This window comes from Corvus cornix, chromosome 7 (genome assembly GCF_000738735.6).
Source record: "Corvus cornix cornix isolate S_Up_H32 chromosome 7, ASM73873v5, whole genome shotgun sequence".
NCBI lineage: Eukaryota > Metazoa > Chordata > Aves > Passeriformes > Corvidae > Corvus > Corvus cornix.
In genome coordinates, this window is record NC_046337.1 from 27,082,338 (window position 1) to 27,108,403 (window position 26,066).

Genomic DNA, 26,066 nt, shown 5'->3' on the forward strand with positions numbered 1-26,066 from the left:
ATTAATAAACTGAGTGCTAAGCATAGTTTAAAAAAATGGTTTCCTTTTCCACCGTAAGAGCTTTAGAGTCTTGATCACATGATGCTACTTCAGTGCATCTGTATTCCCTCAAGAATGGCAGAATTAGCAAATGGCTGATTTCTGCTACTAATAAAACACTTGTCTTTTCTGCTTCATTATCAGCTGAATAAGTAATTTTGCCTTGGGTTTGGTTGGTTGGGGTTTTTTTTGTTGTTGTGGTTTTGGGTTTTTTTGGGGGGTGAGGGGGGCCTGGTTGGTTGGGGTTTTTTGTTTTGTTTTTAAATCAAGTGAGGGAAGTTGCTACAATAGCCATGAACCGATTTGAAAGCTACCTCACGTTCGTTCAAAACACACATCTGAATTTTGTTGGCCAGTGCAGCAAAACTAAAACACATTTGGAAGATCCTCAGAAAAGGCTTTATCGAGAGAACTACAGTGCAGACTCAATAACACACCTCAGCTGTTCAAAGCATCTTTGATATTATGCATATATATTTGTATCCATTTTATGGAGAATTTAAGAATATTACAGCCTTTGAAATCTTTAGAGAATAAACTGCAACAGAACATTTACACATTTAGAACTTTAGAACTGATCAGTCATTTAAAACAATACATCTTAGAAATAGTCCTGATAATGGCTAGAAACCCAGCAAACAAGTTAAAAAACAGAGGCATAAAATCTCCATTAAAATGTTTTTATTCCTTATCAGTGGAGACTGGTTGTAAAAAGAGGATCTATTGTGAGCTTTTAAACAAAAGAAACCAGTAATCCTCCTAATTAGCACAGACACCAGGGTATCCTATTCCAGGAAGAAGACAGCTATCAAACCCATCTCCTTGCCCTCTTGCAACACAGGGAAGTTAGTTTTCAGCAAGAGGCTAAACAAATTATGTTGAGAAATGCTACTCCGAAGCAGCTGTCCAAGGGCCAGTGTTTTCCCCTGCTCCTCATCAGTCTTCACCCTCATTTTTCATTTTCTTTTTTTTCTTCTTCTTTTTCTCTGCATTCTGCAAACAAACAAATGTTGCCATGAACAAAGCATCATGGAAAAGCAAAGCAACACGTGTAGCTAGGCAACAGGGCTCACACCCAAAGCATCACTCCAGCTGCCATGCTCAGCAGAGCACAACCCAAGAGATGTCCTTCCTCAGTTGCTAAATGCACTGGGCCGTCCACAGGGGCAGGGAGGCTGTGCCACACTGCCACAGCTCAGCACTGCCCCCAGGCCCTGCAGCTAACGTACACAAAGGACAGAAAATTAAACCCTGTGTTAAGAACAGGACTTCAAAACTGAGCAAAAAGTTGGATTTGGTCCCATCTGCTCTACTGTTGCTAGAAGACATCAAATCAGCAGGTACAGCCTCTGCTCCCTAGAAGTCCAAAGTTGAGAGAGATGCCTGTGGATTGGCACCAAGGGACACTCTCCCCACTAGAAAAGACGCAAAGAGAGAGAAGACTAGAGCTGGGGGTGGGCAGAAGACAGGATGGGAATGGAGGCATTGCAGTCACCAACTTCCCAGATCTTATTTTGTAATGCAAACCCTCTTGGACGTTACAGTGGTGGATAGCACAAAATAAAGTTACTAGAGCAAAACTATTTGCATGCCATAGATTATATATATATGAATTTCTCCCCATCCCTCACTCTACATTCTATGTTTTGGAGAGAACACATTCCCAAAAAAGATCAGGTAGCTGTGCAATTCTGCCTCACCTCAATTACGGGGCTGGTGGGGAGTTCCTCACTCAGTACCTCCTCTTCTTCAGCTTGCTTTTCCTTACCCTTTTTCTTCTTCTTCTTTTTGACAGGTTCACCATCTTCTACAGCTGTCCCTTCTGTACCACAGAAAGGACAAAAATGAAAGGCAGGCTGTCAGTTATTAAGAGTGCAAAAGGAAAAACTATGAGATGGCAGAGGACACAATGACTCCTATTTACCCTCTGCCTTGCCCTTACCTGCATGACTACTCCCTGCTATAATCAAAATATACAACTACTTAAGACATGAGTGACAGTGTTCAGACAGCACTATTCACATCTCCTGGTGAATTCACATCACACTATTCCTGTATGCTGCTCCCAGAGTTTAAAACAAGCTTGCATGTTTTCATTTGTTTACCAAGTTACCTTCAAGTACTCCATCAGAAAAGAGACTGTCCACAGTTTGGCAAATATTTTTACCAGCAACACAGGAGCAGCAAAAGGACTCTAACTCCCACCTTAGAAATGCATTTAGCCAGCAATAGCTTGTTCACAGCTGATTCTCTATCTTGATGTTGGAAATTTGTTAAGAAGCAGACCAGTTTTCTTTACTGTTTAGACTGGCAAACACAAAGATCTCAAGGCAATGTAAAGCATTTAATGCAGAAATGCTCTCCTGTCCAGGATGACAGGAATTATTTATAATATTATTTATACAAGCTGAGAGGAATGTCAACCCAGGGAAAGATTTACTAACAACCTTACAGTTACTCGTCAGAACTATTCATCAACATCTGCCCTATTTAATTACAGTGGTAATGGAACTGTGATTTACCACTCATTTCCTAGAATACATCCCACAGTCTTAGGAATCTCTAGGTAAAGAAACCAAGCAGAAATCATTACCAGGCTGACAGCCTATGTGGCAGCCAGGCTGTTACTGGAGCATACCCAAATTAAATTTATTTGCACAGCTGAGTCAGTGCTGGATACCAAGTTTCACACAGCACTCATGACTAAGTTCATGATGTAGCAACCACTGTCCTTCAGTAGCTCTAAAACTGATGCTGAAACCAGTGGTGTTTGTGGTATGTACAGTTGCTACTGGAGGTATGACTCAAGACGACATTTTCTCACCATATATCCCCCAAGGAAAGAATCAATTTCATTTTCAAGAACACTCACTCACCACTTACAAAAAGAACAAGTTCAATTACAAAAAAAGACCCAAACCACATAACCTCCTAACATCTTGATTGTACTTGGTCACAATTTTAGTTCCTCAAGCCAGAAGAAGGATTACATGAGTCAAAAATACACTTCAAACTTTGCCTCTAACATTAGCTTCAGACAAAAAACGTTGGCTCCAGGGTAAAAAAATTCTAGACATGTCTACAAAAGAATACAGCCAGCTAACACATGCAGTTTTCTGACATTAAAAAACATACCAGAAGCAGAACAGCAAAAGATTCCAGATAAAAAACCTGGTAAATGTAACTTAATTCTGCCATACACAAGAGTCACAGAGAACAGTGTGTGAGCATAAGGCATTCAAAACAGGTATAAAAATAGGTATCCTCACCTCCCTATGTATGACATGGGGAAATAAAAAGTTGCTGAAAAATAAGCATAAACTACATGAAAGCCGTACAGTGTAACAGGAGCGTACACATCGTATTTTGCTATGCAGCATGTTTTTACTCAGCTGGATTGGTAAGATATGCATTTCCAAGAAAAATGTTGGGTGATAACCTTGAAAAAATAATTTCTTGTTAATACCCTACGTGTCATCAAGTCTGACACACCAGGCAGTGGAACCTGTCACAATTTACAGTGCAGCTGATGCACTGGGTACTCACAGGCACTGTCACTTCTCACAGCAAGCAGCAGAGTCGTCCCTGAAGATTTCAGCTGCTGCCTTTCAGCAAAGCTCATCACAAGACGTCACGTATTTGTACCTACCCAGAATGAGGATAAAAGCTCCAGGGGTGCTGGCTTTTTCCCCTCTAGGTGCAATACTTCTAAGTCAATCAAGGCCAGTGGGGTTTCTTTGCAATATACAGCAGCTGACAAGGAAACCAATAGCTCTGACTATCCAGGCACAGAGGCACAGAAAGCAGCACCCTGAAGAGCAGTTTGACTGACAGCCCTGGGAGTGCTGGGCATCACCAGCAGTAGATCCACTCATCCATTTTCCACCATTTTTGTCTAAGCTTTTACACACAAGCCTGATGTCCTGATGTATCCTCCCTCCTCCAGATGATGCTCCACATGTACAGAATGAAGTCACACTGCCTATCAATAAAGAATCCTGTCAAGCTGTTGCTATCATTTAAGGCTTTGTATCTTGCAGGGTTCACTCCATTAACTCCATTAATTTAAGATATTTCAGAGATACCTTCCCAAGTCACTAACTGCTACTATATCCTGATGCTAAAATGAAAGCTGAAGGCTTCCCTGGGGGCACTGGCTAGCCCTGCTGGTGGCACGCATTCTGTCTGGCCACATCCAACTTCAGAGACGACAGCCACAAAAACACCGGCCCTATTTCCCTTCACCAACACGAAAACAGGTTTTAACAGACAGCTCCTTAAGTGGATTATAACTTGTTTCAGGCACTATCTTTCCACTTGGTTTCTTGACAGGTATAAAAGGTGAATGTGGTTTGAAGTCATATCTTAACCCCCAACCCCCTGCCAGTTCCCACAAAGCACTGCCATTCATGCACCCCAGACAGGGAGAGAGAAAACACCACACATCTCATCTTGCAGTAACATTTACACTTTGGGCTAGCAAAATGCAAAGTACTGTCCCCTGTCAGGGTCCCTCCCCCCTGCCATGTAGCCCTGGGAGAGGGGCCCTGAGGGCACAGACACAGGGTTCCCCTGCCCCTGGTCAGCCTTGTTCCCCGTTGGATGTTTTGTGTTCCCCTGCGTGGGCAAGGACCCTCAGGTCCCGTGATTGCCGCAGTTCCTCGGCAGATCCCGGCCGTGCGGCTGAAGAAATAAACATCTATCAAGAATCTGTCCATATGTATTTCTTTTCCATAGCCTCATTGTCTGATACATGTGTTGCAGTATCCCCGCTGTAACAGTCCCCCTTTACAACAGATATTAAAAGCAATGGTTTGACCAACACTTTTCAGTGGCAGCTTCCCAGCTCCCTCCTATCCTTTACCTTCGTCTTGTAATACAAACCAAATTAAAAATTTCTGGCTGAAGAATGCCTTTTTTTCTGGGACTACTTTTCCACCAGCCCCATTTATCATGCAGCTGCACAAACAGCATGAGGAAGGAGGGGGCAGAGACTTCTTTCACAACACACTGTCTGGATCTGTTATCTCTGACCAGGCAAAAGCTGAATAGAGCACCACAGCAAAAAACAATAGAGCCAAGAACAGCAGACATTAAAGGCTCACATGCACTTTCCATTCAAGTGACATGCAACATAAATCTTAATACTGGGACCTCTTATGCACTCTTCTGTGAATTATGGGACTTGCTGAACTACTCAACCTTCTAGGACCACCAAGCCCCCTCTAGGACACTGTACAATCATAGAAATCATGTTGGAAAATAGCAAGGCTATGGTCTGTCTAGCAGGTGTCAGGGAAATCCACGTACCCATGCTGGGTGCTTGAATACAATTTGCAAACATGAGGCAGTGCTATTTTAAAGGGTACAAGAGGACAGGCTGAAGGGATTAGTTCTGCATAGAGGTGACACAAGATAAACTCTGAAAACATTTATTCTATAGTCTGAAGCAGTTGGCATAGTTAGCACTAATGGCCAGTAGTCAAAGAAAATGACCCAGTAGATACAAAGAACAGGGAAAAAGCAGGACCTATTAACCATACATGTGAAGAATGACCTATGTTTGCAGGAAGAAAAGCAACACATCTGAAGCCTGTACTTCAAGTTTGGGGAAATTTGAAAAACAACCAGTCAAACAGTACAGGTTTCAGTAGTCCACAATTATTCTGGACACCATCTCCAGCTCAAGGATACCTGCTGTGCTCCACCCAAGTCCCAAGCCTGGAAACATCAGTGCTCAATAAAGCAAATGAAGCAAACACAAGCAGGCTTGTGTACAAAAGCACTAACCATTGAATAATGTAACTATAAACAGAAATAACCTCCTCAAACTACAAAAGAGCGGGCTGGAAATCAACATAATATTTCACCTGCAACAAGCTCCTGCCTGTGAGATGTCAACACTTGCTTTGATAATGCAAGGGAAGCCCAAGGGAACAATTCTGGCTATAGCAAAGGAAGTTAGTTCAAAAGATAATCAAAAGCAATAGCTGTGAGAACACCCACATTCTCCAAAAGCAAATGGGCAAAGTTCAAGCCTCCGAAGTACTCGTGTCCTTTTCTCATTATGGTAAGTATAAGAGAACAAAGCTGGGGCACAGATCTCAGCTTTACAGCACAAAGGGTTCTCCCTCCAGTGTAACTTTACTTCTCAGCTAAGTTTAGGTTCCTGCAAATTGCTCCCTCCATGTACAGAGACACCATGAACTAAGTGGTGACTGGAACGAACACACCTCCACATCACCTGAGCATGAAGAGGTATTGAACCAGCAGATCTACACTCTGATCCCCTACAACAGAGTAGCAGAGAAGGCAGAAAGGGAAGGCTCTGACAGCCCTCACCTGCTGCAGGCACGGGTAGTTGGCAAAACTTGTGAGTAGTTCATGCCCAGATCTGGCTCTGGATCTCACAGGAGTGACTTTAAATCATCTTCTTTCTCCCCCTCCCATGTTACACACTGGTGAGAACAGAATGTTTATTAAAATGAACCATAATGTTAAACTAGATTATTTTGCAGTCACAGTTCAAAATCTTTCTTCACACAGTAACTTATCAGAGAAGGAAAGAACAACTGTGGCCATAGTTCAGTTTTAGTTCCCCAGAGAATAACAATTGTTCACATATTACACAAATTCAGACGGAAATTTCCAACTGTCATTTCACATCAAATTCTGACCTTTTTATATGTTGAAACATGCCAGAAAACGTTTCTAGACAGAATAAAATAGTATTCTTGAAAGAAAATAGGGCAAGTTCTGTTTTTACAGAGAGCAGCTTTTCTGTCTTCAAGATACTAAATACAAACCTGCTGAGCAAGAAATTCTGCAAGAACATGAGTAGAGTTTTGTTTTTAAACTTTCTTATATGTTTCCAGCTGTTTGTGAATTGACTGCAGTCTGGTGTCAGTCTATAAGGGATCGTATCCTTTATTAAATACACTGTCATACCCAAGGAGAATACCCAGGCACTGTGGCTGCCTGTAAATGCTAAGCCCCACTGCACAATGCAAACAGTGACATGCCAGCAGCACAGGTACACCAACCAACCTTTCATCTCTGCTTTGAACTTCTTTGCTTTCACTGCAACCTCTGTGTCTGGTTCGTCCACCTCCTGAATTTTGCGCTTCTTGGAAACAACAGGAAGTGTAGAGTCACCAGAGGGGTCAAATACTTTTACTTCGCTGTAATGAAGAAAAAAGTCAGTTTACGTATTAAGAGCAGCAAGCCTTCAGGTAAGATCCTGCAGTTGAACATAAACTTTCCAATACAACCTACCAAGAATATCTGAAAATCATCTTGCTCAGCTAACAAAGCATCTACAGGTAGTGAGGCCCTCCCTCCAAGACACAGTGGGTTTATCAGTAATAATGACTATAGAAGAGATACCCCACAAAGTACAACTGTCTGATCTGAAAATACCAGTTAACTAAGAGTTTGATCCTGGTTTATACCTGTTGAAGGCTCTACAGAGCACTTGAATTATGCATTAAATTGATTTCTCTGATGCTGAAAGCCTATCCAGCACAGCTATGTGGTCACAAGCACACAGCTCCCCACCATTTGGTGTATTACTGTATTCTATTTGGTATATCACCCTATAATTGTACCCTAGGGGTAATAATACATACACACAGAGCACTAGAAGTAGCTTTACCTCTGCTTTTTCTATATTGCCTCTCCACCATTACACTGAGAGGGCAAACTCACAAAGCAGGGTTATGTTATGGCTCATTGCTGTACCACCTGTTTCACTGACTTTATGGGACATTAAAATATCTAATCTGTGTCTGAAACTGCCTCTTCTCAGTTATTGCATGCTCGGTTGTTCAGTCCTAAACTCCTCTGTAGAGAACTGGCCACCCTGAAATCCAGTGCTCTTTAATTGGAACTTGTAAGGAGCAACTGAATCATCAAATAGCAACAACACAGTTTTTTTTGTCTTCCCAACAGAACTCCTACTGGAGAAAAAAGGCATTTTAAAAACACCTAAGTTGAAAATATTTCCTCCCCAGCCACATAATGAACATCTGAACTTTCCTAAAATAGAAATCTGAAGTAGCTACCTTGCACAGGCTACAAAAGCAACTCAGGCTGAATGACTGGGCTGGGAAGCATGTGGTAATGCCAGCAGTCAGTACCATCAACTCATCCTCTAAGCATGGGAAATTATTCTTATGGGTATTAACACCGCATATTTGTTTACAGAAATTCATTACACAGCCTTTTGCAAACAGTGGACTCTGCTTCAGTTAAACCCAAGTGAGAGCTCACTGGTTTCCTTGTCATTGCCATAATATTGCTGTTAATTAAAAACAAAAACCAAAACCACAAAACCATAAATAAGACAAATATAGCATCTTTTGCATCTTTTTTGGAAAGCATACAGAAATGTTTCACTTGAACCTCATCTCTAAAAACTACCTCACATTTCACTTCTGATACATTAAGGTGATTTAGCTAATTAATACAAAATCCATGGTTCCATACAAGACTAACATTCTTGCCAATCTCCTTAAAACACTATTTTAGCCCTTCTAACATCCCCATAGAGCAGTACTGCCATTTTTGTACTACAAGGACAATTTGACAAGTACTGAGTTAGTTTCCCTTTTAGGCAGCCAGACTATGCCAAACAGCCAGGAACTATCTTCAGATTCTCCCCAAGCCTAGACATGTTTGCAAAGCATGTCTAACAGCAGAAACATGTCCTGGCAGGAGTTCATGATTCCTCATTTCAAGAGGTCAAACCCCAGCATCTATGTTGTCTCTGTAACACCCTCCTCCCTCAGCTCCTGCCTCCTGACACGCCCTGATGCTTCATTTACTGACTGACACTGTCTGCAAAAGCTGCTCCAGAAATCACAGCCATCACTACACTTGGAAATGCCTGGCATATGGAAATAAAAGTTACAGCTAGGCTCCAGAAAGATGTTTGGGAGCTGCAGATGGGTGCAACAGTGCTATTTTTTCCTCACAGAATGAGCACTGAGCCCTGGTTTTGCTGAGCTCTTCCCCTCTCTACACCACAGGCTCAGCAAAATAAGCAGGCCAAGCTAAGCAAGAAGTCTGCAACCAAATTAAGCGATAAACCCAGATGTCACAGCGCAGACTAATAATACCCTGCTCAAATCCTCAATGTTCAGCTGTCCCAGTTGCAATTTACAGCATCACTCTGGGCACCAGAAACTGTTCTAATGGTGTCCAGAGTACATACAGACCTTATCTATTGCTTAAGACATGGTACTTACTACATACAAGACATATATACATACAAGACATTACACACAAGGTGATGAAGCTTTGCTCAAAACAAGTGGTGCCTGTTTCTTTCCTTTTTTAAAGAATGAGATGGCTAAATAGGCCTCTAGGACAGCTTCCATGTCAAAATGAATAATTTAAACTCTGATTTTCTCCAATTTATTTCATTCAGAATTGTAATAAATAAAGCTGCTATAATATTAACACCCAGCTTTTTGGGGTGCTGGTGGTAGCACCTAAAGTACTTGCTATCTGATGATGTCAGTAATTTACTATTAGAAAACCTGAGAAAAAGGAAATTCTTATTAGCACCAGAACTTATTATCAATGTTTAAAAAGCACAGAAACTGTTTTCTGGATCTTGAGTCAACTCAGCCCACAACCAAAAAGCTTTTCAGAAATAAAAACATGGAGAGTTATTTTTACTCAGCTAAGCTGAAAGGAAAAACTATTCACCTCTTGTTTTGATACTTGTCTGTCTTGGCCAAGGCTTTTCCAGTGCCACTTATTCTTCTTATCTACAAGAAAAATTTAGATATGGAAAACAAATTACTCATAATGAAAAGAATTCACAGTACAAGTTCTACAGCGCTTGAAAGGAATTAATAATGGAAAGACAGACATATATTATGGGTCAGGCTCTTGTGTACCTGCACCAGTTTTACACCTGAGTGTAGAGTAGGGACAGGGAGTGTAGCTGAGGTGAGAAAGGCTGAGGTGAGAACGGCCTTCCTAATGCTGCTCTTCAAGAGTCCAATTCAAGTAAAGGGCACCTACTACTGGATCAAATATACCACAGACACATGACATAACACTGTACCTCCAAATTCCCCAAAGCAGCTCAAATTTCTGCACTTTTTTCTCTGGCAAGAATAACTGCATGTCAGGGCAGGTATCACCCTATAGTTGGTATAAAGCCAACCTTAAAACCACAACACAGGCCCCAAACTAAATTAAATGTGTACTTGTCAGGTGATTGGCTTGTCTTTTGATGTTAACATGTCTCCTTGCCTCTGTTCCGATGGGAAGTTTCACCTCCCATGAAGACAGTGGGCAGGTTTTTCTGGATTTTTCTTTTCTGTTCTAGCGATGCCAGTACTAGAGCACTGGCATCAGATCTAGCTTGGAAGGCTGAACCTAGTTGTCGTAAAAGACCACATGCAGCAGGCATGCCACCTAAAAGAGGAAAGGGACCCTACATTCTCCGAAGGGCAACATGGAACAGCAGGTGTGGAGAGCCCAGATATTCATCAGGTGGTGGGAGGGTAATGCAGCAATTTGCAGAATAACATCTTGCTTTAGCTACAGAGAAAGCTCCCTAAGACCAAGCACCACCGGTGTCCAGATTCTGGAGAGCCAGGGTGGAAAATGCGAGGCAGGGAGAAAACACAAATACTCCTTTCTAAAGTAAAGGGAAAGAAACTATGAAGTAATAAGCCTATTTTTGCAATTCATAGAGATGTAGGCAATGTAAAGGTATGATCTTATTCATCTTGTTCACTACCAAGATTTTTCAGTATAATACAAATGAAGACAAACTTGTAAACAAGAATGGCTGACACACAAATGCCTGCAGCCAACTTACACACTTCCTTTGGCCACTCCAGCCAAAGCTGGGAGAAACTACAGGGTAAGAGTGACACACTACTGAGTGGGAAGAGTCAAAAAGCAGTGTATCAGAAAATCATATCCTGAACAAGAATGTCAGCTTCATGCAGCTCTCTGCAAGACTTACCCCTCTCTCTTCCAAAAGCCTCAGTCTTGTCTCTACTTTTAGTCTGTTCTCAGCTCCCATTTCAGCACTGGTGTTCTCTCCAAGGGCATCATAACGAATAGTCAAGGCAGTCTTTGCTGCCAGCATTCGAGAAATCTGGAAAAGCCAAAAATAATATTAAATGCTAAGACTTAACATAAGGCAATGATTCACTCTGATCTGGAAACCATACCCACACATACAAAAGAACAGAGTAACCATCTACTAGCAGTGTTTAGTCCAAAAAATAATTAGTGTCTCATTCTTTCAACACTGAAATACTGTTAATGTAACATCTTATTTCCTTGATAAATAGAGGGAAATGTCTGAGACAGCAAGTCAGTAATACATATCCTACTCTATCCCAACCTTTAGATCAGGTTAGCTTGAGGTGTAATTTCCAGCTTTCTCCACAATTCAAACACACATTCATCCCCCTGCACTATGAAAGCTTTAAGAGCAAGCTATAAATTACTTTAGCACTAAGAGTCCAATTTTCAAGCCAGCCTAAAGCCTTTAACACCTTAATTTACTATCACATAGAAGAAAGTAGGGACACAACCCTTGAGAAAGCCAGTGGTACACCCTAACTCAGCAGGATACACACCCCTGTTATTGCTCAGATATGTCAAATGGGCAATCCCATTCAATTTTTTTTTGAGCAGCAGTGAATGATATTCAAAGGTTTGTGGGACAGTGGTATTTTCCATGGAATCACAAAGCAATACAGTAAAGCAAGCCATGGAAAGAGCCTCACTGTGAAGCTCAAGTCATCATGAAGCTCAAAATATTCATGCCCTGGAAAAAGCCAAGCTAGTAAAGAACTCTGCAACTTACCTTTCCTTTATTTTTGGTATTGCTTTGTCCCACCAGGGAGGCATGATAGATAAGACCAAACTTAGGTGTGTCCCTTTTAGTCTTCAGTGCTCTGAAGAGTGCCTTCTCAGCACCCAGTAACTGAACTGTTGAAGCTGGATGTTTTGCCAGATTCAGGAGGGAACCTAGAAAGAGGTGACACAGCAAGAGTAATTTGTCAGAGGAGCAGCTAGGCTAGATTCCTGCTTTTGAATAGTATAAGAAGCTCAGAGCAGTCTATTTTCATGAGACCTGTTTCCCATTTGTTTCCTGAAGGACAGGTAAACCACTTCAGTCTTTCATGCCTCAACTGTCTTGGTTTGATTTGAGCATCAGGAAAGAAGGCTGACTCATCAATAAAACATATTCCACTGGAATAATGCCTACTCCTGACAGTCTGACAGCAAGAACATTTCATCACAGAACTACAGCACAGGTAGACTGCTATCTTGAGCCAGTGTGACTATAAATGCTCAGTGTTGGTTTTTAAACTCAGAAGTGACTGAACTATCAGCAGGAGGCTCAGTAAGTGTCTCAGAAGAGGTAGTGACTTAAGTTGCCCTCATATTCCAGAAAGAATTCAGGCCAACTGAGAACTTCGTCATCACAGACTACTACCAAGCTCATGCTGGTATTCTCAAGATTCCTGAAGTGCTGCCTTTGCCCCATTTACCACGATATGTTCACCAGGCCTTACATAATGCTTTTAGTTGACCAGCTCCTCGGAGAAAACCTCTGATGACATCACCTAAGATTTATTTACACTGATCACCGTAACCCACCTGCATGAGCAATGAGCCTTGCTCCCACCAGCTCTCCCACCATGATAGTGAGATTGGGAGCAATGGCCATCATTCTGTTCTTCAGGTAGTCATAGAGCTGTGTCCGATACTCAGAGATTTCAATCACCTGGCACAGAGAGAGTTTGGTTACAGGACTCAGTATTAGCCGAGCAAAAAATAGTAAGAGACAAATATACTGACATGAGGAACTGCTGAGAATTCCAATGTAGGAGACTAACAAATTGCAAAATGAAAACAGCCAAGAGCCAGAGTTACAGGAAACTTTATACAGGGCATATTCCCAGAGCAGAGCCAATATACTCACAAAGTATATTGGATCTGTACTGCTTATTCCCTGATGCAACTTATTTTCTCAGCAAAACTCCTGATAAAGGAGCTGACAACATGCCAAAGACAGTGAAGCAGGACAAAAATACTCAGTAAGGACATTTTCTTTAGGACAAAACCCTGGAACATTCAGTTTTCACATAAATCTTTGCCACCATTCTCTTGAAATGAGATAAATGCTCTTTACTTGTTCTATATAAATACACACAATTAGAATGCACATAAAAAAGCAGCCTGGTCTAGACCAAGAACAGGAACTCCTAACCCTGCCACTCCCTGGTAAAGTCACAAAGGGATCCAACTGGCACGACTGAAGTCGGAGGGTGTTTGTTCACACACAGCCCAGACGAGAGCAGGGTAGGACTCCTAACTCTTCTGGGGCTTCAGTGCTCCATTTTTAACCCAAGGTTTATCACCCAGCTTCCACAGTGACAGATCAAAAAGAGGCTATATAATGCCATTATCTCAAATACTTAAAAGCACAATGATAGCAAAATTCCTCCCAAAAGTAAGACTGCTGCTTTCAGAAGGCCTTGTGCAGACATCAACAGCCTGAGATGGCTCAGATGAGGTAGTGACTGTGCACCCTCACGTCTGAACATCAGGAACGCAACAATCTAGGAATCATCACTGCCATCACAAGAGTGTTAGGGCTGCCCTGGGAAAAACTCTCCTCCTTGGTAGAAGTGGCTCTGAAACAGCTAAAGTAGAGTCCTACTCCTGTCCATCTGTGTGTACATACCTGATCACAGAGATGGATTATGTTGTTTATGTCTTCTTCTGATACTTCTGTCCCCATGGAAATCTCAGCGGCAGCCTTCACATCCTCCTCAATCTCCTCTGGTAGGATGTCAGAAACATCAGAGGAAGCAAAATTGCTTCTGTCTCCTGTGGGGGACAGATGAAAGCATGTTTGTGCGGGGGGCGAGATGAACTAGTAAAAAAAGCACAAACAGATGAAGATAAAAGGCCAAAATAAAGAGTGAGTCAAGTCTGCCATCACACTATTCCGAATTCCTAAAATGTATGTCAGTGTTCTGACTATGTTTATACCAGCTAGGAATGGTTGGAAACATTAAATTTTAAACTAGAAAAAAACCCCAGAAAGTCCATGTTCTGTAACACTGCATACTTCACCTTTTTAGTAGCTGGTTGCTGCAGAATTTTCAGTCACAATATTACAAGAAAAGAATTCCAGGAAGCAGGCACTTACTACTAACCAAATCTATTTAATTGTCTCTACAGTTGGAGGGAAAAAAGTTCCCTTAAAACCACAACTCTCTCTCTGGACTGTAAACTTCATTATTACAAAGAAACAACCAACCAATAAAAAAAATCAATACAAAGCACATGAGCCCAAGAGGTGAAACAAGTGTCCAAAATATAGCAGTCATTCTTTCTGCTCTTATGAGTAATTCTAGCAGCTGCTGTCTCCAAGAACATCCAGAGACAGGCAACACTTCTCTTTACATCACTTTTTTAGTAACTTATTTCCAAACTGGCCTGCTGACTAATTGTGATTCTAAGAAGATGTGCTGGTGGTCCATGAAGGACTGGTTGGTGACGTGGCATTAGCTTTCACTTAAGATTCCAAACGGCAAATTGCATCAACATGCAGATGCAAACATACCCTCCTTTTCTCCTGGCCCTACCCACTCTGCTGCTGAAGGCAGCATTGCTCAGGGTGATGAGCAGCTGGATGAGCAGTGAGCAGATCTCAGACCAGTGCCACCCACGCCGTGCACACGGCCCTGCCCCAGGCTCGGCTGGCCTCAGCACTCACCGACTTTCCGCACGCATTTGCAGTATGTGAGGTTATCTGTGATGATTTTGCCCAGTTCAGGGAAGTGCCAACCGTACCATTCCCGACAGCGCATGATGTAGTTATTCAGTTCTTTGTCCAAGTCATCAAGAAGCGCTAAAAGAAAGAAGGATGGAGTTCTTTTTCTAAAAGGGTAACCTAAAAATATGGTACACTCAAACCAACAAATTTTAATAGTGTAAAGGGAGATTAACTAAGTATTTCACTCTATAAATACTGGAATAAACCAAACTGCAGTACACTAGAAGTCTTTACTTTTCAGAGAACTGCATAATACCAGGCACAATACTATAGAAATATTAGAATTCCCTGAGTGTGGCCTCGAAGTTTTATCACTGGGACTGGTCTTGGACAAACACCTTAACAGCTGCAAAGCACATTCCCCTAGAAGGAGAGCAGCAGCCAGTTATCATCCCTCCTCTCAGTCAGCCAAGTGCTACACACGAGGTTTATGTAAAATGTAGCCATCCAACTAACTTTAAGGAAAAAACGTTTTAATGGTAACAAACCAATTTTGTATTCCATTACTTGATTTAAAAGGTCAAGCCTTTTAGTTGCTGTTATAATATAAATATACCAGATACAAAGCCAACAGGCTCACCATTTACCAGATATGACAAATTTATCATTTATTGGAGTAGAGAACCTACAGCATATATTGCTAGAGAGCCCTGAAGCTAAACTATTTCCTGCTAATGCAATACCAACATTCCCATCTGTTGTCTCAGTGGTAGTGACGAAGGAACTGAATTACATCATTAATTTCAGTTTAACTATGTTTCATCATTGGCAACAGTCTGGGAATTAATATTCCAAACAGGATTCCTCACCACTGCTTCACAGCAAGCGTGCAGATTATGATGTGTATGTCTTCAAGGAAAAATGAGGAATGGGCTTTCCTAGCTGCTTTAACAATTTCAATCTGTTTTCCATTTAGAAAGCAAGGAGACAAAATGCAGCATTACACACTGCAGTGTGTTTTACATGCCTAACCTAAGAGTCTATTTCTACATTGCCCTCTATACAAGATACCACCCAAATGATGGGTCAGAAAATGCCATCCCATGGGGCCCGTTTTCCCAGTACCACTCAGGAGGCAAGACATGTTGGGAAGGAAAACCCTTAAGAGGACTGAACTAACACTGCCTGTAGCTCAGCTGATTTCTATGCTAAGAAAAAGTGCACACCAGTTTATTGTATGGCCCTAAAAATGTTCCTGCTTGTGGAAAACCCTACTGAGAAAACACACTTTATGCCTAGCTAAACATCAACACCCAATTTACTAAGACATCCTAGGAGGAAATTGACAGCAATACTTTTCTTTAGCCAATGTAAAGAAATCAGCTATCCTAAGCCAAATCCATTAATAATTTAAGCTCTAAATATACTTACAAATTGCCTGGATAATCATGGTATCTACTTTGTCTGGGCTGAATTTCAACTTGTATCGGGAAAGGCTGAGGAGACAGAAATACAGTTTCATCAGCATCCTGACATGCTGTTGCAGAATATGCCTCATCTGTTCCTTTTTAACACGAATATACTTGTCCACAGGTTCATTCAAAGCAAGCTCAGTTCTGTGCCACTCACTGCTCTCAGCTGTGGCCAGGAGGCACACTGACACAAGCTTCACAACAGCCCTGACATGGGTCCACTCCCATACCCTGTGACCACGGTGAAAGGGAAAGTTAAGGTTATTTGTACCACCTGCAGCAGACTGAACACAAGTGCTGTGGCAGGAAATTGGCTCTTGGGTTTTTCTGCATGGTTCCACACAAAAAGTATTCGTCAACAGCACTTGCAGTTGGGCAGCATCTGGAAACAATCCACAAAACTGCACCTTCCCAGCAGCAAATACCAGCAATGCTAATGTGAAGCAACAAAAGAAACTTCCTGGAACAGATTCTCACTGTCTGAGAAAGCCCGTTACCATCTGGCTTTAATGTTATGTTAACGTTATGTTATGTTCTCTGTATGCTACAGGGTAAGACACTTGGTATCAATGAGGGTTTGCATCTTAAAAGTCCTTTTTCAATATTAATGCCCATTTTCTAAGCAAACACATTTTTAAGGAACTGGCTATAGCAAAGCATTTCTTAACCTTGCCAACTTGTGACAGGGACAAGCTCATGTCAGAATATGGATTAAAAAGTTACTCACTAATATATACCTGATCCCATGGTGATCCAACAACTTTGTAATTAACTACTACTCCACTAAAAAGCAGCAAGAACAAGGTGGGAAGAACAACCCTGCCTTTAATATTTACATTATCTATTATATGGGTATTTATTCTGGTGCAAATCATGGTCTCCACCCTGTCTCTTCATGGCAATCAAGCTTTAAATGACTCCCTTGACTGCTCCAGAGACATTCCAGATGAAATCCTGAGGTATATAACATGAAAAGGAAAGCTACCAATTTCAACTTTGGGTGAAGACTCTTTCCCTAAAGAGTGGGTGCAAACGGGAAAACCCTTCCTTTCTAAAACAACATTTCAGATACAAAAGTATCTCAACTTACAGAGTATGAGACCATGCCACATACTCAAGAGACACTTCAAGCAGCACAGCACAGCCAGGGACACAAGAGTGAGGCAGACATGGGATGAAACAGAGCTGTTGTAGGAACTCACCTGTGTGCCAGACCCAGGCACATAGCTGCCATCTCTCGAGAAGGGAGGCCTGTTATGAGCCCTTCAATCTGTGAGCGAATTCCTCTCATCAGCTCTGTAACCATTGGGCTGTGTATACAACTCAAATTCAGCTTCTCCTGCAGGGTGGAAATCAATGGTCCATAGTTAGGCACAACACAACATTCCTCTGAAGTCCTTCTTCCAGCAGCCTTACATCATTATAACTGGTTTTCCCACTGCAATCCTGTGATCACGTAAGTTTCATCCATTTTTGATGCTCAAGGTAGTGACACCTCCAGTTCCCCACACAGTTAATATTCCACTTTGAAGACCAGATTTATAATTAATGCTCTATCTGCTATGTAGAACATTCAACTTAAGATTCAGTATTTTTAAGTTTACTAGAAACAGTTTGCCCATAGAAAGAAAATTCAGAGGTAGAGAGTTGGGAGCTTTGCGTCTTTTTCAGAGAACAAGACTGAATAATTAGTTCCAAGTCTTCACTATTATTCACTTTAACATCAAACCCTCATTTTGCAGCCTACAGACTCTCCTAAAACAGCATGAGGAGGCTGTCAGAATAAAGTTCAGTGGAACAGTGAGCAATCAGACATGAGATGGGAAACTGGTATTTGACACCTAGGAGACACTGGAAAAGGCAGTCCCCCTCCACTGAACCTCCTTCTTCCTCTGGCACGCAAGGACCAAAGGGGTGCCTGCAGACTTAGGAAGGCACAACAATGTCCACTCCCAACAATACAATAAGTCAGCACCCTACTATTGCTGCATCTCTTAGTGAGGAATACGTGTCTGCCTGGCTCGGGTTTTTTGTTTGGTTGCTCCCCCCACTTTTTCTGGATTGCATCAGTAGGAAAATTAATTTGTTAACTTGCTGGGTTTCTAACCAATATTTAAGAGAAACCAAGCAAACCTGAACACCTCAGTGCATTCTTACCATGTCCCTCACCTGCATACTCAAGACAACATCTTCCCTGTACACATACTAGGATTAACTATTCCCTATGCTGCAAACACAGCACTGGCAGCATAATCCATTGCCAGTGACTGCAAAACCTCTGGAATCTGACTGTAGCATTTCTGTAGCATGAAACAAAAGGAAAAACAGCAAAATCAGTTATCACCTTTATAACACCTCCAAGTTTGGCATCTGCCACAGCCAACTGCTCATGGGCATCTTTTGCCACTATCTTCTTGAGAATCTTCTTCAAGTTCTTGCTGAGCTTGCCTTCTACAAGAGCTGTAGATGCTGTATAAAACAAGAAGACCAAAGATACAGTTTCTGTCCCCTCCTAAAACCTGTAAAAATATTACTCCTAAATTCTATGTATTTATTTTAACTGCCCACAGTAGCTCTAGTCTGATCTGCAATACTACTTCACCATGCAAGAGCTAAAAATCAAAACAGAAGAAAATTATATACTTCCTCCTCTGAAGGCCTAAATCAAAAACCCTTCTCCCAGTTGCCTCTCCTTTCTGCATATGTTTTTCAGTTCTATTTTTGCCAATTTTGTTTAAGAATCTCTACAAACAGTATGCCATATGCTTTAGATACATATTTAACATTTCCAACAGCAAGGTTATATGGGAGTATTTTGTGTATCATTTAATTAACCAACCATTTGCCAGGTCCCTTAGGCAGCAACCGTGATATCCTAAATTGAGTAATGGCTTATTTGCATCCTCTGGCGATGATAATGTACTGTCTAAAGCCCCAGGAATGCTGCCAAACTGGACGGTCAGATAGACCCTTTTAATACAGCATGCAGACAGAGGAATCTTTAAAGGGTGGTCTTCATTCTCAAATATTAATAGATCTGTAAAAGCTTTACAATCCCACACAATGTATTTTAAGCAGGTACTTATACAACCCTCTTTGAGGGTCAGCTCTGTGCTCCACTGAACTTCTGTGATTGATACATCTTCATCACAGTAACAGAGCAGCAGACAGTGACTTTTGGTTTCCAGAACCTAATGACATGTAAGAGTAAAATCAAAGTGCTGTGCTGAGTTTCCTCTCACCCCTTCTACAATGCAGATAATTTTCCACTCTGCAATCTGGCCAAGAGCATCTAACCCACTTAGAACAGTCACACACAGTCCTCCCTTCAAAATAAATGGCACATAAGCAGTCTAAACCTCCCTACTTCACAGATAAGTTGACTTGAAGCAAAGTAGTAGAAGGTTTTAGATTTTTTTTGTTACTTTTTTTTTTTAAATCAGCTTAACGATAAATGAACTGAATCCAAACCTATGAAAAAGCAACATAATCCAAAAAATATGCCATGGAGAGGAACGTACGAAAGGTTCCATTTCAGTTCTTTTACTTGCATTTCATGTTTGATGGGATTGCCTCCATTCTTGCTTCTTTGCTTCCTTTATAAGCTACCCCTACCACATCAGAAAATGAAGAACTGCTCTTTAGGTAGAAATGTGACCTGAAACATTCACCTACTGATGTCATACAAGACATTCAGCAGTAATTGTCGCACCATTTCTGAATTAGTACCAAGAATTCCTACCATTTCTGTTCAAACCAGGCCACAGCATCAAGCATTTAAGTGTAGAATTAATAAAAATTACTGAATGTAAGGCTTTCCACTTTGCTTAAACTCCTGAATTTAAGGAGAATACAGACCTTTTTTAGGCTGAAAACTACAGGCATAATATGTGTCCACAAAACCCAGGTGGTTGTAATAATGAATGTTCTCTAATACCTGTCTGTTGTCTCAGTGGTAGTGACGAAATGTTGACTCAAATCAGTGATAGTCAGCTTCAACAAGAATCCATCATTGACAACAGACAGGCCACATGTATCAGTCACCACTTGCATGGTGCTCATTTGTAAGCTGCTTGGGAAATATGCACTAAAGGAAAAAACCAGACTTTATTATATCCTTACTGTACTATAGACTGGATAGGTGACCTCATAACCATCAAAACCAGCTCAGTTAAAAAAACCTGCAATTTAAAAGCTAAGAAAAGAAAAAGAGCATGGACACAGGTAAGTAATGAGTGTGAACTAGTGCACGTCAAGAGATTTGATTTTTCTGTAATAATAGTGTTAACTCACTTACCAGCAAGTGCTTCTGTTGTGTCCTGAAATTTTTCAAAGTGTTTCAGCTTTACTCTACAGAAATAAAATGAAAGTGTGTAAACAAATGTACATAAACCACAAGCTAGAACCATTTTATCTTTTTTCTGCCCCTGCTATTACAGTTCCTCTCTTTTCCCTAAGGCTTCAAGAGAGCAGAGATCAATATCCAGACCCTCAAAAAGGACTGAGAGCACTAAACTGGCCAATTGAGTCTGATGTGACTTTTCAGCTGGATCCCACAATAATTACATAAAGGAAAAAGAAAAAAGAAATTTTGATTTGGTATTTCTTGGACCAACATCACCAGAAAACCTAACCTCCCTTTTTGCTTTGTAGTTCATATTTAAAGACAGACATCATCCATTTAAATTTCAACACTGCACCCTGATTGACTGATGATAGCATCTCCCCACTCATCTTCAAAAGGAAGTGTTCTGCCTCTGTGGAATGCAGAGCCTGCACAGCTCAGATTTAACATGCTTTTCAACCAAATGCATCTTCAAAGACTTTAAATCTGAACTGATTCATTGCCCACGAATCCTCAAGTCCTCCCCTGTAATTAGATGGTAGAATTCAAGTTCTGAGCTGAGCTTAAGACAAACAACAAAAATTTCTTTCATGCCCTAAGTGCCGACCAGAGCCAAGAATCATATGAACAGCATTTAACCACACTGCGTAAGATCCTTAGGCACAGCTTTCCTCTTCCCCTCACACAGTCTGTGGTGTTGATATATAGTTACAGTTAAGAAGCCATCTCAATCCAGTAAATTCCTTGTCAGGGACAGGCATTTGACTAATCTGGTTCTGATTAACCACTGCTCTTTGTGAGTCAAGTATCTGCAAAGGAAGCAAGGTCACAGACAAAGCCAAATGCTTGAGTTAAGCATTTGCAGATCCCAACAGAAGCTTCAGGCTTACACTGATGCCTTTCTGAAAAGGCAGAAGAGGAATTATCTTTATCAGAGTAGAGATCCCCTTAAGAGCCACATCCTGTGTAACAAGTGGCCAAGATGATGTTTCCAGGACAAGATTAACCATGCTACAAACAGGCAGATGTGGGATATTCTGGTCTCTCCTCCAAGTACTGCTACAGAGCAGGATAAATATGAATCACAAGGCATAGCTTGTTCAGATGCATCCATTACAATCAAAGCTGGTTAGAAATCTTCCAATAAAAACACTCTAGGCAGACTCGGAAGGAATGCACCACTGTCCCCAGCTTTAGGGCAAGTTGCTAGAAAGGCCAGTTTGATCAGTGGACACTGCAATCCCTGTGCAACTCGGCTGATGGCACGGGCAACAACACTAGGCTCAGTTCACAGTGATTTGCGTAGTTTCATCTGGATTAAGCTTTATTTTCCCAAAATAATTTCCTGTGAGCACAAAAACCTGTCATTTCACTGACACTTCCAGCATTACAAGCTTGGATGTTCTTGTCAAAGCACTCACATCACCTTAAAATATTGTTCAATTTTTTGCTTTGGTGACACATGGTAATGACTTCTGCTCCTTAATTATACTGCAAGGTATTTCTTTCACTTTGATATTCCACTGTAAGCAACTCAGAGTATCTAACTTCACATTATCATTGCTTACAGCTTTTACAATACTGAAACTCAAAAATCAATACTTCATTCTGAACCTCAGCTGTGCTTAACTCCAGGCAGCCATGTCCTTCCACAAGCCACACTGCTATCCCGGCATAAAGCTGCTTACATTTTGTTTGCTTTTTCGGGAGTTTCAAACTCTTTCCACAGACTGTCAACTTCTTGGAGCTTTTTCTCATTCAGAACCTGCAGGAAAATAACACAATGCACAACTATATTTAGTTCACTTTTGAACAGTCTTCAATCCCGGAGACCTGAAACAGTGTATCCAACCACTTTGCAGTAGTTAACACTGATTGAGTCAACAAACTCGACTTCAGTGATCTCCGGTCTCACCACTCTCTCAGCAGCTTTACCCTATTAATAGACACACAATAGCACAGCGTTTTTACTTCCACCTGAATTACAGAAGTTCTTCAATAATGGCTGGGTCCTCCTGGACCTGGCACATTAAAGCAAAACTCTTCTTCTTTATCAAAACTGGGCTTGCTCCACCTCCTCTACAGGACTTTCACAACCCCAGTGACCCAAACCCAAATTTGCCACTGCTTTGGAAAAATAATACATCTGGGAAGCCTGACAGAAAGGAGTGATCCCCCAAGTTATTTTCATTAATCAGAGCTAACCCAAACCAGAAAGAGACCATCCCTGTAAAGAAGAGTCGTCACCACAGTTTGGTCATCAACTGAGCCAAGAATTACCTAAGAGGCAGCAATGGCTTAATCCCATCTCTGTACACAGGGGAACCCCCTCAGCTTTTGAACAGCACAAGATTAACTTACACTCTTGGAGCCTATATCCATTTCACAAAATGCAGAGTGCACTGCAAATCCCCAGAAAACTGCTCAGGGGAATAGTCAAGATCTTTACAACACTGTTCTTTACATCTCACTCAAAAATCTTGTGGTTTTGTCTCCACAATGCAAATGCAACACAATTGCAATTTAACTCAGTGAAGAAATCATTCCTGGTATTATGAATTTTGCTCCCTGGCAGATTTTTAAACCCTGGTTCAAGGAGGTTGTCTTTTTTAAAACTCAATTAATAGCTGAACAAATAAACATAATTAATTTCCCACATGTCTGAGAGGCACAGAAAAACCTTGGGGCAACTCTTCCTTTCCTCATCCTGACGATTCTTTCCCCCAGTTCATCTTTCCTACATGAAGACCTACAGAATTATCAGCCTCTATAAACAGACATGGGCATATAGAGAAAAGTAAAGACACGGAAACTGCTAAAATCAAGACTGTTAGCATAAAAAAATTACACGCCTATGGATAATTTGTCCTTCAAGACAGTAAGATTCATTAGAAATTATTCCAAGATCTAAGACATGGCTGTATGCCATCTGCCCTTACTATCTGCTCCTCTGATGGAAGCAACAACTGCAAGGGAACACGTGAGAGCTACACAGCTTCCAGAAGACAGTTCTTGGTCACCAAGGCCTAAAGACAGAACACAGTTATGCTGGCAACAAACATTTGTGGTCACTGCTGGAAAGGGAAGTGGGTGACCATAACTACCCCCAAAATTCAGAAATACAAAATCTGTCCAGTCCTCAAGTAACTAAAAAGCAAAGAAAGAACACCCCAAACCCCTAGCGCTGTCAAACTTCAGAGACTGCTTTAAAAAGGAAAAAAAAAAAAAGTAGCTAAACTGTGCAGAGAACGTTTCAATACAGAATGAACATACAAGTGTAACAGTGACACAAGGCTGCAGCTGAACAGCTGCCCTGTCCAGGGAGGGAATGCTGGGTGATTGACAGCTTTTCCTTGTAGAAGGGGACTGTGGTTGAGGCTCTGGCATTTCCAGCCTTGCAACAGAATCACCATGGAAAACCACAGCTTGTCTCAAAATACATACTTTAATAAAATACTACTTCTGTTCATTGCCAGCGGCCGGCTTTCATCTCTCCCTCAGCCACACTGCACATCCCTCCCAGCCAGCCCCAGCTGCTGACACCTGCAGCACCTCTGCAGAGACCTCCTTGCAGTTCTCTCTGTATGTCCCTCCTCCTACATTTGCTTTATGCCTACTCTGCTTTCAGAAATTAAAATATTCGTTATTTTCAGCCCCTCCTGGCTGCTGTGACAGTTTGAAAGGGTGGCTCACTGCACCAGAGGTTTCAGCCTACTCAAAAGATTTTTATTATTATTAGTAACTTTGAAGGCGCAGGATACTATTCTGTGTTAACATCCAGTGAACAAAACCTCCAGGAAGACTGCTGTCTGTGCATCAGTTCCCCAGGTGTAAGTGTTGAGAGGGGGGCACAGAACAGAAGTTATCTGCTTTTAGAAGTATTTCTGGCTTCTTCCCAAGACATACGTCTTGAAATCCTCCTTGCCTGAACTGCACGGCTTCACTCCAATGAGGAGGAAAGGTTTCAGGGCAGAGGAAGAAAATATAGTGCTCCACAGAGCAGTAAGGGTGCAGTTCTGCTGCAGGCAAAGGCAGAAGAAACCAGAGCCTTGTTCTCTTTGCACCTACACTCATGTTCACACAAGCTAAACCCTAAGACTAAGCCGGAAGAGAAAAAAAATAAATATGTTACTCAATCTATGACCAAGCTGGTAAAACTGTACAGGGATCAACACTCGAGCAAGAGAAAAGCCAGAGAGCAGCACGGCATTGTAGCAGCTCTAGTTTAGGCTTGTTCAAAGCCCCACGAAGCTGCAGCTCTGAGCTACCCGGTCAGGAGGCCGGCAAATCCCTGGAAAGGGGTCTGCTTCTCCCGCTGGGAGAGCGAGGTCGGGACGCGGGAGTCCTGCGCTTCCCTGCGCCCAGCCCGCCGCGAATCCCGCTTCTGGGAACGCCCCGGGCCGGGGCACCGCACACCCGCCCGGGAACGCGCTGCCCGTCTCGTCTCCCACGCGCCCCCTCACGCACCCACAGGGTTCTGCTGGAACACCGGCCACGAGGGCACAGCCAGGAAGAGAAAGTGGTCAACACTCCCAAACCCGGGTGCCCCCAGACACGCCGAAAGGGGCGCGGTCACGAGCGCACAACTTTCTACCAAGCCCACCTCAGCAGAGGGGAGGAAATAAGGGCCACACGAGATGTGTGCCATGTTTGGCAGGCACCGAGGAGTCCCCGCTTCCGCCCGCCGAGCACCTTCAGCCTCCTCCGGCAGCCCCTTCTCCGAGGCCTCACTCACAACGCGGCCCCGCTGCTCCCATCCCCAGCTCTGCTCGCCTCCCGAGGCGCCGCACGGGATGCGCGGCCCTCACTCCCTCTATCACTCTCACCCCCGCCCGTGTTTCCCCGAAATTCCCACCGAAGGCCCGACGCGCTCCCCTTCGCCCTCCCTCAGCTCCGCCGCAGGTCAGCGGCCGCTCCCCGCGCCCCGACGGAGGGCGCAGCGCGGCGGGGCGAAGGCACCGCGCCCCCGAGCCCCCAGCCCCGCGCCTCACCTTGAAGATGGCGTAGCCGGCGGCGGTCTCGAACAGCACCAGCATCGCTGCGGCGGCCGGGGGGCGCCACGTGCGCCGCCGGACGGGACCCCGCTCAAGCACGCGCGCGCCGCACAGCGGAAACGGAAGCGGCGGAAGTAAGCGCGCGGAGAGCGGAAGCGGCGGGGCCGCCTTCCGCCCGCGAGCCACGTGGCGAGGCCGCGCCCGCGCCTCCCCCCGGTCCCCTCTCCCGCCGCAGGTTCGAGCCTCCCGACGCACAAACACGCACACAAACCCGCGGGAGCTCGGGAGGCTCCGGTGTGTTCCTGTGGCACCTCACCCGAGCTGCCTCCGCTTCCCAGGGAGCGGGTCTATTCCCCGGTACGCGGGTGGCCGTACTGGAGGCTTTTGTTCGCGGAGCAGATCCCGGAGCAGGTGTGAGCGAGTGGCCACCTCGGCAG

General features: G+C 42.9%; 1 protein-coding gene and 4 non-coding genes across 5 annotated transcripts; all 5 read right to left on the bottom strand.

Annotated features, from left to right (window-relative positions):
- Nucleotides 1-703: 703 nt before the first annotated feature.
- Nucleotides 704-25,765, bottom strand: NOP58 (NOP58 ribonucleoprotein). Its single transcript, XM_039554833.1, has 15 exons — nucleotides 25,627-25,765; nucleotides 22,324-22,400; nucleotides 20,588-20,640; nucleotides 18,635-18,759; nucleotides 17,493-17,629; nucleotides 16,250-16,314; nucleotides 14,819-14,953; nucleotides 13,778-13,923; nucleotides 12,688-12,814; nucleotides 11,888-12,051; nucleotides 11,033-11,167; nucleotides 9,754-9,815; nucleotides 7,087-7,220; nucleotides 1,740-1,861; nucleotides 704-1,032 (listed from the first exon to the last, which is right to left on the bottom strand). Exons 1-15 carry the CDS (start codon nucleotides 25,669-25,671, stop codon nucleotides 976-978), a joined length of 1,584 nt encoding a protein of 527 aa, XP_039410767.1. The 5' UTR covers nucleotides 25,672-25,765; the 3' UTR covers nucleotides 704-975.
- Nucleotides 12,435-12,520, bottom strand: LOC120410341. The gene has a single exon (XR_005602423.1). It is a non-coding gene; the product is annotated as a small nucleolar RNA SNORD11 (small nucleolar RNA).
- On the bottom strand, nucleotides 13,591-13,674 carry LOC120410342. Its single transcript, XR_005602424.1, has one exon. It is a non-coding gene; the product is annotated as a small nucleolar RNA SNORD11B (small nucleolar RNA).
- On the bottom strand, nucleotides 15,570-15,657 carry LOC120410345. The gene has a single exon (XR_005602427.1). It is a non-coding gene; the product is annotated as a small nucleolar RNA SNORD70 (small nucleolar RNA).
- Nucleotides 20,228-20,316, bottom strand: LOC120410344. The gene has a single exon (XR_005602426.1). It is a non-coding gene; the product is annotated as a small nucleolar RNA SNORD70 (small nucleolar RNA).
- Nucleotides 25,766-26,066: the final 301 nt, after the last annotated feature.